Source organism: Solea solea, chromosome 3, assembly GCF_958295425.1.
Source record: "Solea solea chromosome 3, fSolSol10.1, whole genome shotgun sequence".
Classification (NCBI taxonomy): Eukaryota; Metazoa; Chordata; class Actinopteri; order Pleuronectiformes; family Soleidae; genus Solea; species Solea solea.
In genome coordinates, this window is record NC_081136.1 from 5,913,001 (window position 1) to 5,928,895 (window position 15,895).

General features: G+C 40.5%; 2 protein-coding genes and 2 non-coding genes across 4 annotated transcripts in view; 2 read left to right on the forward strand and 2 right to left on the reverse strand.

The window, feature by feature from the left end:
* Positions 1 to 15,895, forward strand: part of ehbp1l1a (EH domain binding protein 1-like 1a) — a 58,447-nt gene that overhangs the window by 11,486 nt on the left and 31,066 nt on the right. The window contains exon 2 of the mRNA XM_058623799.1: positions 14,154 to 15,133. Within this exon, the coding sequence (XP_058479782.1) occupies positions 15,030 to 15,133 (104 nt within the window). The 5' untranslated portion in view covers positions 14,154 to 15,029. The remainder of the gene's footprint in view (positions 1 to 14,153; positions 15,134 to 15,895) is intronic.
* Positions 2,497 to 6,807, reverse strand: b4gat1 (beta-1,4-glucuronyltransferase 1). Its single transcript, XM_058623795.1, has 2 exons — positions 5,430 to 6,807; positions 2,497 to 4,823 (listed from the first exon to the last, which is right to left on the reverse strand). The coding sequence occupies exons 1-2, from the start codon at positions 6,540 to 6,542 to the stop codon at positions 4,632 to 4,634; spliced, it is 1,305 nt and encodes a 434-aa protein (XP_058479778.1). The 5' UTR covers positions 6,543 to 6,807; the 3' UTR covers positions 2,497 to 4,631.
* On the forward strand, positions 7,121 to 7,202 carry trnas-gcu (transfer RNA serine (anticodon GCU)). Its single transcript has one exon. It is a non-coding gene; the product is annotated as a tRNA-Ser (tRNA).
* Positions 7,947 to 8,020, reverse strand: trnat-agu (transfer RNA threonine (anticodon AGU)). The gene has a single exon. It is a non-coding gene; the product is annotated as a tRNA-Thr (tRNA).

The window sequence follows — 15,895 nt, forward strand, 5'->3', positions numbered from 1 at the left end:
GGAGGAAGAAAATGAGCCCCTTAGAAGGAGAAAAAAAACTTTGTATAATATTAGTTTTCTCTTATAAAATCCAACAGGTAATTGAAGGAGTTGTATACTGTTAGCGGTATAACGCACTAACCAGGGTAGGAGATAACCAGAACGCCACTGAAATATCTGAAATTGCCCTTGAAATTTGCAAATGTTGTAAACTAGATATGCATAGGTGTCTTGTAGTGAGGGATGACTATCTTTGGCGACTTCTTCTTCTGTTGCCAAAATGGTTTTTTTCTGCTTGGTGAGCGGGGCTTAGACTCCATCTATCAGTGGGGCGGAAGATCAGTTTGCGCATGCGCTGTCCACGCTCAGGTAGTTGAGATGAGGTACGCCACATATAATTAACAGCTGGTATCGTCCAGTAGGAGCCTATGGTTGCAGGCAACATGTCTGAGCATCCAGTTGGAAAACGTCAACATGGCACCAGACAAATTGTGAATCTCGAGGCTTCAAAACGGCAATTCACATTCTCATCGGTGACATCACGACCGTTGGTCCTGGTCCACTCTGGTCCGATCAGGGAGAGGGTTTACCGTTAAAAGTCCGCTCCGAGTCTGAGTCTGTCCAACAGGAGCCTGGTGTTTGAAGACATCAACATCGCAAGTGTTGTTGGAGTAATAAAATATTTGTCTTTCATGTTAGATAACTTGGTAAATAATATGTTCTATCCACACTGATCCCTCAATTATTTCCTTTGAACTGTTATGGTAGTGCATTTGGCATTGAATTTCATTCCAAGTGGTATTAAACAGGTCTTTAAAAGTCTTCAATTTGAGTTAGAGGTTATTGACCGTATGCTGGTAGAAGATATCTCCCAACATTTGATGGAATTACCCTGGAAATGATCCAAAATGCCTCCAAATTATACAAACAACGAAAAAGCTCATTTTCTCCCCTATTGTAGACAAAGTATAATTACAATTCAATAAAATATACTTTAAAAGCTATAGTGAGAGCAAATTGTTGAAGAGGTTGGCGTGAAAGCAAAAGTTCCCATATTTTTCTCATGACACATGACTTGATGTAAACGGTTAAAGCCGATCTAAAGGCTGAAGTGTGCAGTTGTGTGCCATTCGCTCTTGTTTGCCTGGTTCAGATCACTGTTGAGTCCTGGTAATGCAGGCTTAGTCACAAAACGCCACAGAAGTGCTGTAGACCATTGTCAAGTGCAGAACATTTCACATGCTCCACTTCTTCTCCAACAGATGCCACATCACCGATCATCAAGGTTCAAGCGACTGACGCGCGACACAAACAGTTGTTTTTTTGTTTTTTTTGGAATGGTTGATATTGTGTTAATTTAATCCAGATCAAACTGGGCTTGTAAGGATTTATCAATGACTGAAATAATTGTCCACCATTATGATAATTGACAAGCTGTCTGAAGTTTTCAGCTTCTTATACGTGAATGTTTTTCCTTTGCACATACTAGCCATAAGTATGTTTGTATAACTGTAAAATCACTTTTGAATTTTTTTAAAAAAAACAAGAGATTTAGTTTTCGTAGCCTTGGATTAAGTCTGTTACTGTACATGTACTTTAGGCAGGAGTCCTGCTTTAAAAAGGCCACCATCTTCTGCTGCCATCTTTCTAGAGCAGTCTGTTTCGCATTTTATAGAGGAATCTTTACATAACAATTGACATTTAATTGAAAAAAAAAAAATCAAATAACATTCAGAATCTTGTCAAAAAAATTGCAACTTTACCCAAAGTTTGAGCCCTAATTACCATCTTAGTACTTAGAAAATAACAACAATACTAATATAATTAAAATAATGCTGTGACTCTGATTTAAGATCAGGTTTTGGGTCAAAACCTCCCCCCCACAATTTCCACATATCTCCATAACATGGCTCAACATTTGCCGTTTAAACAACAGACACTGGATAGTTAAATGTCAACTGTGTCAGCCTGAGACTAAAAGACACTTGCGTTGGCCCTTTAAGTCCACATTAATTCCGATCTTAATTACTAAATAGGAGCTTTTAATTGGATGGCGGTCTGACTCGGCCTGTAATCAGCCATCACATGCTGCTGGAGCCACGATGCCTCTAAATCCCCCCATCTTAAGCCATGTTACACCACAGGTTCATGTCAGCCGTGTCAAGCGCTCAGTGAACGATACTCACACTGATATCTTGTCTTGTCGTATTTTTACGACTGCGAGTGACCTTGAATTTTGAAAATGCACAAACTAGGACCTAAAGTCTCATTCAGATTAAAAAGAAAATGGTTTAATGTGCTTCTTGGAAACATGTCTCTTGTTTTAGTTTTTTTGGCTTCTTTATGTCTTATTTAAGTGATACTTCTAGAGACACCGTTGACATACTTGTCATGACAAATCCCTGTGGTGAAGTTAACTGAATGGATATGTGCATTTCGTGGTGACTGTGGGTGTTGTCCAAACACTGCACCATGTATAATAATGTTTAAAATCCAAGTAAAAGACAGGTACAGGCTTAATAAAAGTTTTAATATAAATTCCAACAAAAACAAATCAGGCATTATATCTTGTAAACACAAATAAATACAAAAACTGCATTTTTCAAGTAGGGAGAAACAAAGCACCACTTCACATTATCACAGTTATTTGTTCAAATTGAAGAAATTCAAGAAATACAGGGGGAAAAAATTATGTAACTGATATTCTAAAACAAACAAATCTTTAATGTTGTGTACCATTATGTAATTGTGCTGCACAGTCACAACTGCATGCTACACGTGTTCCTGCTCGGGGGGTGTTGGTTAAAGGAAAACGTCACAATAAATATCATAAGCACGACAAGCAAAGCAAGAAAAACAACTAAATAACGATTTAAGTCTTAAAAGTAACATTATCTTATTAAACTTTTGTCAAAGTGGTTGTTAAATACTGTTTTAAGTAGTCGTGGGTTACAGGTTAACAGTTGTACCTTAGTGGTATTGAAATAATTTCCTTTTTTACAACACAGGATGTGATTTTTTGTTGTGTACATGTAGTGTTTATCTGTCTATACAGTATCTGTGATAGATGTTTCCTCACTATTTCTATACTTTGTTAAAGTAATGTAGCGACTACTATACACCTTTATCTGTAATACCTCCTGTCATTCTAAATTAGCAAGCAAATCATTTCCAAGAGATGTTTGGGTAAATTCATTGCAACTTAATTATATGCATATTATTTAAAACAAATACACATAAATGTCAATTAAAATGTTGGGGAAATTTGGCAAATTTGACCCAAAAACAATCATCTGTGGGTCCCGACCCAGTGTTTGGGAATCACTGCTCTGTATAATTAAAGAGTTGAACTACAGCCATCACATCCTCAGTGTAATAATTCAGTAGTTTTTCACAGTGTTGGCATAAAGACAGCTAGTGTATTATATTTACATTTGCTCAGTGCTTTATTCTGTCCTTGTAATGTGTGATTAAACCACCTCACAGAAGTTTGAGGCGCTCACACTGGCTGAAAACATCTTAAATGTGCCAACAGCTACCACCGAGCGAGTTCACCTCACTGTAAGAAACCGAAAAGTGCATGGATGGCGTGTCAGTCCCTGTGGTCTCACACTCACTTCAGGCTTAAAATACTGCATTTTGTTAGTATGAACAGCAGATCAAGCACTCACCACACTCAAGTGTTCTGCTGCCATCTGGTGGCAGGAGCATGTCACACCCAAACCAAAGTCTCAAACTGATTTCAAACCCTTTTGTTTGAAATTGTGCAGAAAGGGCTGAACGTAAAAATGCCCCACAAAATATCTTGGGCATTTTCCCTTGCCAGTTTCTCGTAAAATTAACATCGGACTCTGGAAAATGTCTGGACCCATTTGTTCTGGATATTTTTTCCTGCCTGAAAATGCCGATATTTGATTTGCTATTGAACCACTGCTTGTTTTTCCACTGAAATGATAAAATGTACATTTGTAAAATACTTTTATATCAGTATTAGATAAAACAAAAAGTTGTAATAAATCATAAACCAGATTTTTTTCTTTCTTTCAAAAGGGTAAGAAATAAGTGGATTATTTCTTGATGGTTTATCAAATTACTTGCGTATGGTAATTAAATGACGATCCTGTCTTTGGTAGACTTGATTTTTGAAGCAGTTTCTGCTGAACTGCAAGAAAAATAAAAAAAACTTGAATACATTTTTGGGGGGAAATAGAATCTTCATGTTTCATAGAGTGAAATAAGGATCTTATGAGGCCCACAGTTCCAGGTTCTGAAATGTAAGTCACATAGAGGAAACACTTCTCAAATATTGCCTGGATTTTAAAAAGAAAATAACAAAACCATAATCTCACAGGTTTTTTTTTTTTCCCTTTCAGCTACAATTAGTAGGATGTGGTCAGAAACCCCTGGAGAACGTTTCCCTTCTGCTCATTTTCAGAAGTATTTGAAATGAGTTCAAGATTTGGCTCAGCTTTAGCACCTGCTGTGCCATCATCACTCGAGATCATAGAAAATCAAGGATGTTTTGGGGGCAGGGAGAGCCTGGCAGGAAAATGAATCTGGTTAAAACAAGAAAAGGAACATGTCCATCATTTCTGCTGTGATCTTTAGAGACTGATTCTGGCAGGATACGGAGTCCTCATTTGTTTTTGTCTTCAGCATCTTCTTGTGGAGGATGGGTATTTGGTTTTCAGGCCCTCTTTGAAGCTGCGAAACAGAACACGGTTGCGTTTGTTCTCCTCGTCTTTCCTGGCATGGAACTCCCCTTGGATCTTGAAGCCCCGGTGCACCAAGAAGGCTGAGCTCAGTACCGAGAACCTGTATCCTGCCACGTGGAGCTCACAGGCCTGGAGGGAGAAGGAAGGAAAAAGTGTGAAAAGACTTGACAGGAAGTGGGAAATGATGAGAGGGAACAAGGAGAAAGTAAAGTAAGGGGGTAGCAAGAGGGAATGACGGGAAACTAGGAGGAGAGGTATGAAAGGCTAAAATGTACAAGAGCATCTTAATTTATATTAAAGATGGCCTTTGTGCTGGGTAACAAATGTTGATGTTTGTAGCCATGTTGCTACAGTGTTTTCATGTATAAAATACAGCGTAATGTGCTTATTAAATGGACTAAATTAGAACTAGCTAACATTCACGACCATTATTTGAGTTTGAAGGTCTGTGGAAATGGAAAACCTATATACATTTTAAAGATTTAAAGATCTACTTTTGAAACTGCACAGTGAGAACTACAGTGGCCTTTGTGTATCAAAATGGATGTCGTTTTTACTTGGTTTGCATAGTTAGCTTCCACTTCATAAACCTAACCCTACTGTAGAAATATGGCTACAAGATCATCCTCCGTGAAGCAAGGCCTTTGCCTAAAACACATGGTCTTATTCCAATGCTTCATATATCGATTATACGCTTAAAAACAATAAATCCTAATAGATATAAATAGTACAGACCTGGCTGATGCGATTGAAGCCATATTGCTTGAAGGTCTCATCGTAGAGGGGTACAGTGCGGGGCCCAATGTAGAAAGGCTCCCAGGGGTCCACCCAGGTGAGTGTGTAGGCGACTTCCAGGTTGCTTGTTCCTCGAATACGGCTGTTGACCCACTGTGAGTAGTTTGTGGGAGCCTGACAGCGAGGACACAGCTCTTCATAAAATGGCCGGACCTCGCCTACCTGGTAAAGCTGAACCAGCTCTGGCTTGGTGGTGGGCATCTTCCTGGAATGGCGGATCTCAAAAGCGGGTAACACAAAGACCTCATCGCTCGCTGACTCTCGGCTCAAGGTCATAGCTTGGAATTGCTGGTACAGGTCAGCGTTTGGCATCATGTCGATGTCAATGACCAGGACAAAGGAGGAAGAGGTGCCTCCTCGGGCAACATTACGGAGGAGGTTGTTAGGGTAAGAGACGTTTCCACTGATGGCATAGTTCTTGTGTTTGTCCTTGTAGGTCTCCAGTCTGGAGAAGACTGAAGCGCAGTCCTCTAACCCCACAAAATGCTCGCGGTCCTGCTCAGGGAAGCTGGCCATCTCTCCAGAGAGGCACACCAAGTGGAAGTCCACCAGGGCTTGGATCTGAGGGCAGAAGAAGCTGAGAGCATACGCCAGAGCTGTGGCAAACTTGACATCTTCCCCATGAGCGAATATGGCAACAGAGAGTGGGTTCTGCCACCTCTCCAGAAGAGACTCTAGGTGGTGCAGGTTGTTGATAGTGGTGTGTGAGGCTAAAGCCAGGACATTGGTCTTGCTGGACTCTGCTGCTGCTTCAGGTTTCAGGTTCGTGGTGAAATCACTTTTGATCAAGTTCTTGTACACACGGTACTGACCACTGTTATCAAAGATGCCACCAGAGGACAGCGAGTACCTGAGGCGCTCCTTGCGCGTGTTTTTATCCGGGTACGCATTCTTCTTGGCTCCGGAGCCGCCAAAGAGCTCGGAGTAGCGGTACCGCTGCTGCTTACCGTGAAACCTGGATAGGAAGGAGAGGTAGATGAGCTGCAGGAGCGCCACTATTAGCAGAGCACTGAGCACCACTTTAAACACGGAGCACTTCTTCGAGAGATGCATTCCAGTCCGTTAAGCTGTGGTCTGAACCAAAACACCAGAGCACGCCGCTCTCTCCACCTACATCACTACCACAATGCTAGCTGCTAGGCTGCTAACACAACGACACGATGACGCCGCATTTTGTTGCGACGCTACCGCAGATTCTCACACAGCTGTCGTAACGGGGGGGTGGGATTAAAAAGCACGAAAGACAAGCAGGGTGTGAGTGATGTTCGTGAAAACAACACAGTTGTTTTACCACTCTGCTCTGCTGCTGCTGCGACAGCGGCGCATGTCGATGTGCTGTAAACCGTAATGTCTGAAGTAGAGGTGTAATTGCTTTCTGGAGGGGTGCTTGGCGGCTAGTTTAGGCTGAATTTGTTTAAAATATAGGATAGTTAACCCCGCGAGATCGAAAGGGCATCGCCTCGTAAAGGTGCCCGTGAATATTATTCCGGGAGCAATGTTAGGCGGTTAGTTTGGGCTGAAAGGATTGAAAACAATGGGGTGCATATCACGATATTTATTTTTTGTCATATATGCTATTTGTCATGTTATGTTACTACAAGAAGAATGTTTATAATGTGTATGTTTCACAGGACGAGGTGGCCGAGTGGTTAAGGCGATGGACTGCTAATCCATTGTGCTCTGCACGCGTGGGTTCGAATCCCATCCTCGTCGAATGTTTTCACTTTTTCAAATTACTGGAACACCTACTTTAATAACAGTCATCTTTATCTAGCTTTATAAGCTTTATGTACAATTCTTTATTTTATTGATATTTTATTGAATGAGTTCCACATTTCGCCACACAGTGGCGCACATGAATGCAATTACATATTTACGCGGTTACTTGACGTGACTACTGATATCTGTTTGCCTTTCATATTGGCAAAATAAGATTAAACTTAACTGAGGGGAACACAAAGTAACATTGTTTTAATTACCATTAAGGTGACATTACACCATTTTTACACCCCTTACAGTCTGAGGCAAGCCCGAGAAACCTTTTCTTGTGCCAGTAAATGGACTGCTAAGCCGGTCCTAACAAAGTCCTAACAGATCCTAACAAGGTCCTAACAGATCCTAACAAGGTCCTAACAAAGTCCTAACAGGTCCTAACAAAGTCCTAACAGATCCTAACAAGGTCCTAACAAAGTCCTAACAGGTCCTAACAAAGTCCTAACAGATCCTAACAAAGTCCTAACAGATCCTAACAAGGTCCTAACAGGTCCTAACAAGGTCCTAACACAGTTACAACGTTCCTAACCAGTGGGGCAAAAGAGCCAATCAATCAGATTCTGAGAAAACTGTGTGGGTGGACAGTACCCGGATTGGTGAGTGACGGTTGCTTGCTGCTGATTTTGAAAATGAAAAGTTGAAAGTAATGAAACATGGCTAACATGTAATTCAGCATCCGCGAAAAGGCACCGCTGGGATTTGAACCCAGGATCTCCTGTTTACTAGACAGGCGCTTTAACCAACTAAGCCACGGCGCCGGATGGTTGTGTGGGCTTCATATTACTCTTTTTATTACTCATAAAGGTTTAGAAATATAGTATAAAATACGTTTTTTAATCGACAATGCAAAAATGAAACGAGTGGCAGCCATCTCCTGACCTCACTGTGCCTTCATGAGCAGGCAGCATGTGCTGTATAATAAGACTGACCACGGAGTCAGAAGTAACTAGCTGACACATTAAACCATCTAAATCCATCAGTTATTATTATAAAACTGATAACATTGTGTGTAAATGCCAAAGTGAAGGCTGAATGGCTGTATTTCACGGTATGTGCTCTGTACTGATAAGAAGGGTGTGGAGTATTTCTTACCGAAACACCCACTGTTTGTTCAAGGCCTGTGTACATTGTGGACAAATGAATTTCAACTTTAATCAATATAATTATCATGGTATTTGCTTAAATGTTAATATGTTCTGGTTACTTTATGCAGATACCTGACAGTAAAATTAATATCTTTGATTAAAGAAGTAAACAAGATATTAGAAATGTGAGAAAATTATGATCATCAAAGCCACTGTATTAAAATAGCAGTATGAGAGGGTAGCAAGAACCTTGCTTTAAATATAAAAGGCTTATTTTGGCTTTGAAGTCATTATGTACTTGTACAAACATAAATATGGGTATTATATTCAAATTCTGACCAATAATTTGTGTATGTTTGCTGTGACTAAAAATGAGACAGGCTCAGGACATAAAATACTGAGATATGAAAACTTCTGCTGAACAGAAATTCTCAGTTTCCCATCCTTAAGCAATGAAACTGGTACAGTGTTTGTTTTGTTTTTAGAAACCACAATGTAGAAGCAGGACTTTAGAATACTGTGTTGAATTGACTTGTTTGTGTTGGTCAGTCACTGTTGCGGTCTTTCATTGTCTCCCGTGTCCAGTCAGTGCTTGACCGCTCAGTGCTGCGGCACAGAATGAGAGTCACAGAGATGACTGATGGTCATGGCTGCCTTGTGACGGCCGGTCAGACACTCGAGCCTCCTCATAAAGGGGTCAAATACCAGGGCCAACTGTTGTCCTCACCCTTTCCTCTGAGTCTGAGTGTAAAACAATGACTCATAGCTTTGCTTTACCAGATCAGCCAGGTCACGTGATCAGCATTAGTTGATTTAATGGAAGTGAACCACCTTATTTTCACTGGACCGGTCGACGGACCTTAAGGGGACCTTTAGGGATTGAATCTGAGCGATCGCTCCCAATCCATCCCGCGTCCTCAGATCTGATCGCAGAAACCACATTTGTTGACTCATTTGGCCACGCGCTTGAGTTGCATGAGTGTTGTCTGTCCTCAGGGTGGATTAGCAAGCGCCTCCTCAGCTGACATCATCTGATCGGGGGTAGTAGCCACGCAAGTAGAGCTGTGATTCACGTTAGCTCCTCCTGTCTCTATTCTCTCTTTCTCTCTGTTGCTGCCACACACAGACACACACAGACACACTGTCATCAGACACACCTGTACAGTCAGACTTATTAAAAATGTGACGGTAGTGTGTATTTAAATAAAGGGCAAGGAAGCCAGATCTGATGTCATGTGGTCACATGAGAAGCATTCGAGGCGCATTTTAATGCCAGGTGTGAACATTTGTACTGTTTGCAACGAGGTTTGATGTTAATACACGTCTGAGCAGAGCCTTAAATTAAAATAATCTGTTCCTGTTTTAAATCAGTATAACTTTAAAGTATATAACAGTATGTACTCTTAGCATATCTCATTGTGGGTTGTATACGAAGGTCATATGTGTGACTTTAATAGAGACTGTTGTGTCATGGTTGCAGGGACAGCATGATGTTCTGTGACCTTCTTAATATTGTTGCGTATGTGCTCGCTAGCTGCCTCTCTGTGCCTCTCTGTCTGTGATCGACAGCCCACAGGTGTTTGGCTAAGCCAGGCTATATTTACAAAGGTCACAGATGATACCAGCAGAGATCTGGTTACTTCCCAGTGGTTAATCTTCAGTGCATGTTCCTCCATACGCACAATTTATATCAGGTGTTTACAAATGAGTCACACATGCACAGTTACACACTTTCGTCCTATCCCATAGACCAGACATTACCAGGCTGGGTCAGGACCAAGTGGCAACCGGTCGTGATGTCACCCATAAGAATCTGAATTTCAATTTTAAAGCCTTGAGATTCCATTGTCATGTGGTGTTCCACAAGGCTGAATTCTAGGCCCAGTTGTATTTAATGTGCTTGACTGCTACAACGTTTCCATATCACACATGATTTGTGAGTGTTTTCTGTTCTCAGTTTGAGTTAGACAACACAAAGGCTGAGACAATCTAAGAAGGAGGAAGAATTAGGCGGAAACTTAAAATGCTGTGTCCACTTATATGTGCTGTAATTTGTTGTCTATTTTCTTCTAAAAGGGAACATAATCTACAAAACTGACATCATGTTATATTGATGAAGAGCTAAAACTAGTGACCATTACCACTAACCATTAACCATTAAAGACCATTAAATCCTTAGAAAAATGTCAAGTCAGAATCAGAGGCTCATTTTTCCCACAGACTTCCATTCAAACAGACGTGTTTTACCATCAGCAGAGTCGCCCCCTGGTGGCTATTGAATATGTTCTTTCTTCCTAGTTGACCTCAACCAGCAAACCGGGAAGAATTTGTCGACTCTCTCTCCATCCTGGAAGATTCTTTGGTCATTGATGACTGCTTTGTTGACTGACAGCTTACCAGAAATAGTCGGGATGGATTATTGAAAACTATGAAGAGACATATAGTGCATATAATCAATTAGGTCATGATGGTTTGCCATCTTCAAAAAGTTGTTTCCGATTTTTAATATCATCTGGGAAACATGTATTGACACTACTCATTTGACCAGATGTACTGACCCACATACTTGCACACTGTCCCAGTATCCATCTGTTGCTAAGTGATGCGTCCGGCTCCCAGGCTGTTCCCTGGTGTGTTTCCTTTAATGGACTGAACGTCCCCCGTCACTGTCTATCAGCAGTGCTCGCTGGGAATCAGCTGCATCTGGGCGGGCAAAAATAAAGCAAGAATGAAGGAAGAACTGAGGGGAGTCGCCACATCTGGTAGTAACAGTGTTTTTGTTTTTTTGAGATTAGTGTTTTGCCAAAATGCCGTGGTGAGGTGATGTTTATCTGGAGAGCTATTCTGGGAATTGCATTTCCTGATCCCCGTGGTTCAGTGACAGCTCTTACTTTGAAAAATGGACAGATTGTAGTCACACTGAGCTTTCAAAGTGGTGAAGTGCCTGGGGGTTTGTCATGGTGGCAAATTTAACTTCTCACTTCCTGCCTGAGGGCCACCCACTAGTTGGTGTGCATCCTGTTTTAGAGTCCAGGGTATTGTGATGGTCAATGAGGGTACATTCTGGCCAAAATACACGGCCCTCTTTACAGGCTACTTCCTGTAGCCTGTAAAGGCTACAAGTGTGGCCTTTACAGGTGTGGCTTATTTCAGTGCAGTTTACATGGTAAAGGTGATAGAACTAATTTGGTTCAACTAGTAAACCACCATAATAGTAATGTCATGTGGTGTCCCACAAGGCTCAATATTGGGCCCGGTTGCATTAAATGTGTGGGTGTATATGCTACTCCATAACTTGGCTCCATCATATGTTTTTAAAAGTGTGTTGTGTTATGATCAGCTCCTTGTGACTAGCAGTTTCAGTATATCTCTTTAACAGTTCTTAAGTATAATTTTACATAAATAAAGGCCAAGACAATTTCAGAAGGAGGAAGAGAAGTAGGAGGGAAGTAAGGATGTGGAGGTCAGAGTTGGAGCTTCTACCCAGCAAACTAAACAGTACTAAACTGTGGTTATATCTGATGTTTTGTTCCTCTAGTTTAATGTCATGTGATGTTCCAAAGGCTATTCTGGGCCCAATTGTATTTAATGTGTGCGTACGCTACAACGTTTCCATGTCATACATGAATTCAAAGGTGTGTTCTGTTCTGCAAGAAAGTAAGGATATGGAACTTTTACACAGCCAGAGACCTGACATTAAGCTTTGTTCAAACTTCAGTCAGGATGTTAAAACATCTGCAGTTTTGATCCTGCTTTTAATTTTCTTGGTTTCCTTGCAGTGTAGGAAGTTGTTGCCTGTGCTGGAGTAGCAATATTTATGCCAATTTTGAGCTGTGGACATGAGGTGAGGGTGGCCATGACATTATTGAAGTGAATATGACATAGAGCTAATTTTTTGTATCATTTTGATTTGGGTTATGTTTTTGAAGTCAGCAAATGTTGCTGTAAATCTGTTAAAAGTGACTAAAATAAACATTTAAAATGTTTTAAACCATTTATTCTGTAATTTCCTGGAGTTAAATGTGGCAGAATGTTGCTGTTACATTCAGCATGAGCAACTTTACAAATGGCACCCCATATACTAAATCAGTGCCACATTTCAAAAGATTTAAAAGCCCACTTAGACTCTGTTTAATTCTCTGTTCTCTCCCGAGTCTCTGAGGCAGCGAGGGAACAAGTATTCCTGTTGTTGTTTAAAAAGAAAAGATCATTATTCATGCTTCTATTGTTTGCCTGCAGGGAGTGTCATGTTGGTTGACATTCATGCCGCGTAGCTGTATCCTATACCAGTGCAGCTGTGCATGCAGGGAAAGAATGATCATTCAACTCTCTGACAATATCAGCGTGTGGACTGAGAAAAGCAGCGGAGCGAGACGGCTTCTGTACGCAAGTCCAAAACAAAAGTCCCATTTCTGAGGAGGCATGGCTACTGAGTCCGATGTAAACAGTCCTCCCATGATGCTTTGAGTAAGATAAGAGAGCATTCAGAGATTGACCCGGTTCTCAGGATGGTTTGTAAGAAAAGATTTACAGGATCTGCACTCATTTTTACTCCAAATTCAAGCAGTCCTCAGTTATCAGCTGCCTTTATTAACAGATGTCCTGTCTGAAGCACAAATGAAAGCCATTTTATAGTCATAAACAGGAGTATGTCCGCAAAATTGGGTCTGGTGAAGTTCTGGAAATTTGATCTTTATGGACATTTGAGTCCTTGCATAAAAGCCCCCATGTAGAGTTTCAGAAAAGGATGCTGCCTGAAAACATTGCTGCAAAAACAGATTTTAAACATTTAAAAAAGGGCTTGCTGTAATATAATCTACACCTGATTAAGTCTACAATATCTTCAGTACATAATTGACTGATTTATCTCACTGTCAGGCAGCTTTTTCTTTTTTGTGTCCCTCTCTAAACCGCTTATTCTCCTTATACCAAAGCCCATAGAGAAAATATGTGTTTTTAGCATGCAGGGACACAGGAACTGCCTTTTTAGGTACGATTGTGTCGCCGAGATTGATCCGAATAAAGAATTTCATAAACAGGAGTTACAAAATGACACATTTGAAGTTACTGACGGAGGCAGGAGTGGATCAACAACTCGATCGTGTGTGTCGTGATGTAAAGCAATGATTTTTCTCAGTGGACTTTGGTGCAGGCGATGGAGCATTTTACAAAGTGACACAAACTTTATATTTTACTAGGATCTCCTTTTATTAAGTGGCTTACATCTGTTTTTTCTGCAACCAGCACTGTGTCAGCACTGACTATGTGTCAGTAACTCATCCAGCCACACTTAATACTGTGCAGAAAGAGTGGTAGTTAGTGGCTGCTCTAATCCTGAGAGGCTCTGACAGAAAAAGGTGCTCGACAGAAAATACTTTACGTTACAAATACACACACACACGTACATATGTATGGACGACAGATATAGCTACTAGTAAAAACATGTTGTATAAACAGCTCCCACGGGCTTTAGTCTCTGTCTGGATTTATTAGAAACATACACTTTATGTGTTTTGGAAACACAATAATGATATAGTGAGATGTACAAATCAATGTTTATCATTGTGTGTGTGTGTGTGTGTGTTAGGAGGCAACATTATGTTACCAGCTGCTCCATGTGTCAGTGACAGATTATAATTAGACTCAGGGCTGAACTGGTAAAAGTCCCTCGAGCTGAGCTGGAGGAGACACATGACAGGGAAAGTTTCCCTCACTGCCTCCTCACAGGTCATCTCTGTTCTCTGCTTGCTCCTCCATAATATTCATAACTCACTAAATCACAGCCTGGCTTCTGTTCTGTTTGCAGCAGTGTCTGTGCAGATCTGCATCTACCGATGAGTCAGTCATCTGCAAGAGTCTGAGGCTAACCAGGAGAAAACATCACATCACTTTGTCTGGACTCTACACAGCAAAACAAAGTAAAACTGGAAGTAAATCCGGAAAAAATCAAGCTCATGGGAAGGGAATGAAAACTCCTTCTGTTTTAAAGTATCTCAATAACTTAGAAAAACACATGTAAAAAAATGATGTAATTTATTCAGAAAAAACGCTGACATTTATTTTTTTTAAGAAAAAATCTGTTAATTCATTTGAAAAAAACAGACCAGTTCTTGTTTTTGGAAACAAATAAGATAAAAAGAGATGAAATTGCAGAAAAACTGAGTTTTGTTTTTGTTTTGTTTTTTATGTATTTACTATTTTAGGGACATAACATTTAAAAAGTCATAATCTTTTGTTGGAAAAACTATTTTGAAAAACAGAGCATATTTGTTTGGGAAAATATATCTAAAGCAGATCAGATTATCAGATCAACAAGATTGTATATGTTTCCAGGTGAATTCAATACGCCTCTACACTGAAAAATAACATTTATAGAAAAGTGGCTTGATATTTGTCTGTTTTAAAATGTAGTAATAGAAAAAATGTCTACGTTCACTGAGTTTTATTTTGAAAGTCCCAGTCAGGGCTGTTGTGTTGACTTCCGATTAGCTTGACTCAGCTCTGTGTGAGGCGTGTGTTTGTTTTAGTCGAGCTGTCAGTGGAGGATCGGGAGGAGAAGAGCCGAAGAGCGGCGGGACTACACCGGCTCACTCACACTCAAGCACGCCGCTGGAGAGGAGCTGTCAGCAGGGCAGCTGGAGTCTCTGCCTCCGCCGGGAGTGGACACACACAACCGTCCGTCATGACTTCAGTGTGGAAGCGGCTCCAGCGGGTCGGAAAGAAGGCGGCGAAGTTCCAGTTTGCTGCCTCTTTTAAGGAGCTCGTCATTGAGAGCACAAATAAATGGTAAGTCGCCGCAATTTCTCTCACATTTTATTGACTTAATTAACACATTCTCGTGTTATTTCCGGGTTTAAATGTATGTATAACCGTAGAGTGAAGCAGCCTACACTGATGCTAAACTATGAAATATAAACACGTTACTTTTTTTGTTTTGTTTTTTGGCGTAGTCATTTACGTAATAACAACAAAATGGCCTCATGGGGATGATTATAGCGTACAATACACACTTACTATTTGTATAGTATTATTATTATCATTATTATTGTTATTATTACAGTATTAAGTGAAGAGAACCGCTGATGCAAACGCCCTGCACTGTTTTTAAAAAAGTTAAATGATAGTAAATTGAATGATGTCAGTGCTTCCTGTTTATTATGCAAATGCGATACAGTAAAACCGACTTGGCCAATATTGCCGGTACTAATACTGATACTGATACTTCTTATATAAAAATGCTGTTCATTTGTCTATTTATGCAGGTTTTGTTACTCCTGTACAGCTTTTTCCTGGGCCAATCTTATCTTCAGTCACACATGTCAGTTTGTAAAAAAAAAAAAAAAATCCAAAATAAATACCAGTAAAATAACTCCATATATAGCTCGTCTTTCGCTTTCACTCCTGTGGGGGCTGCTTGATGCTGCTGAGTTGACAGGACAGGACGACAACAACACACACACAAGGGTGCAGGTGGAGCAGACGTGTGTCTACTCTCCTAAACAGTTATTGGTTTGGTTGGGCATTGGTTTAATCTACCAACCTTTAATT

Bases quoted from the DNA above. Each gene is read 5' to 3' on its own strand.
- b4gat1 (XM_058623795.1), bottom strand. From the start codon at position 6,542: ATGCATCTCTCGAAGAAGTGCTCCGTGTTTAAAGTGGTGCTCAGTGCT. The intron at 4,824-5,429 runs GTCTGTACTATT...TTCTCCCTCCAG, and splicing joins GCTTCAATCGCATCAGCCAG to GCCTGTGAGCTCCACGTGGC.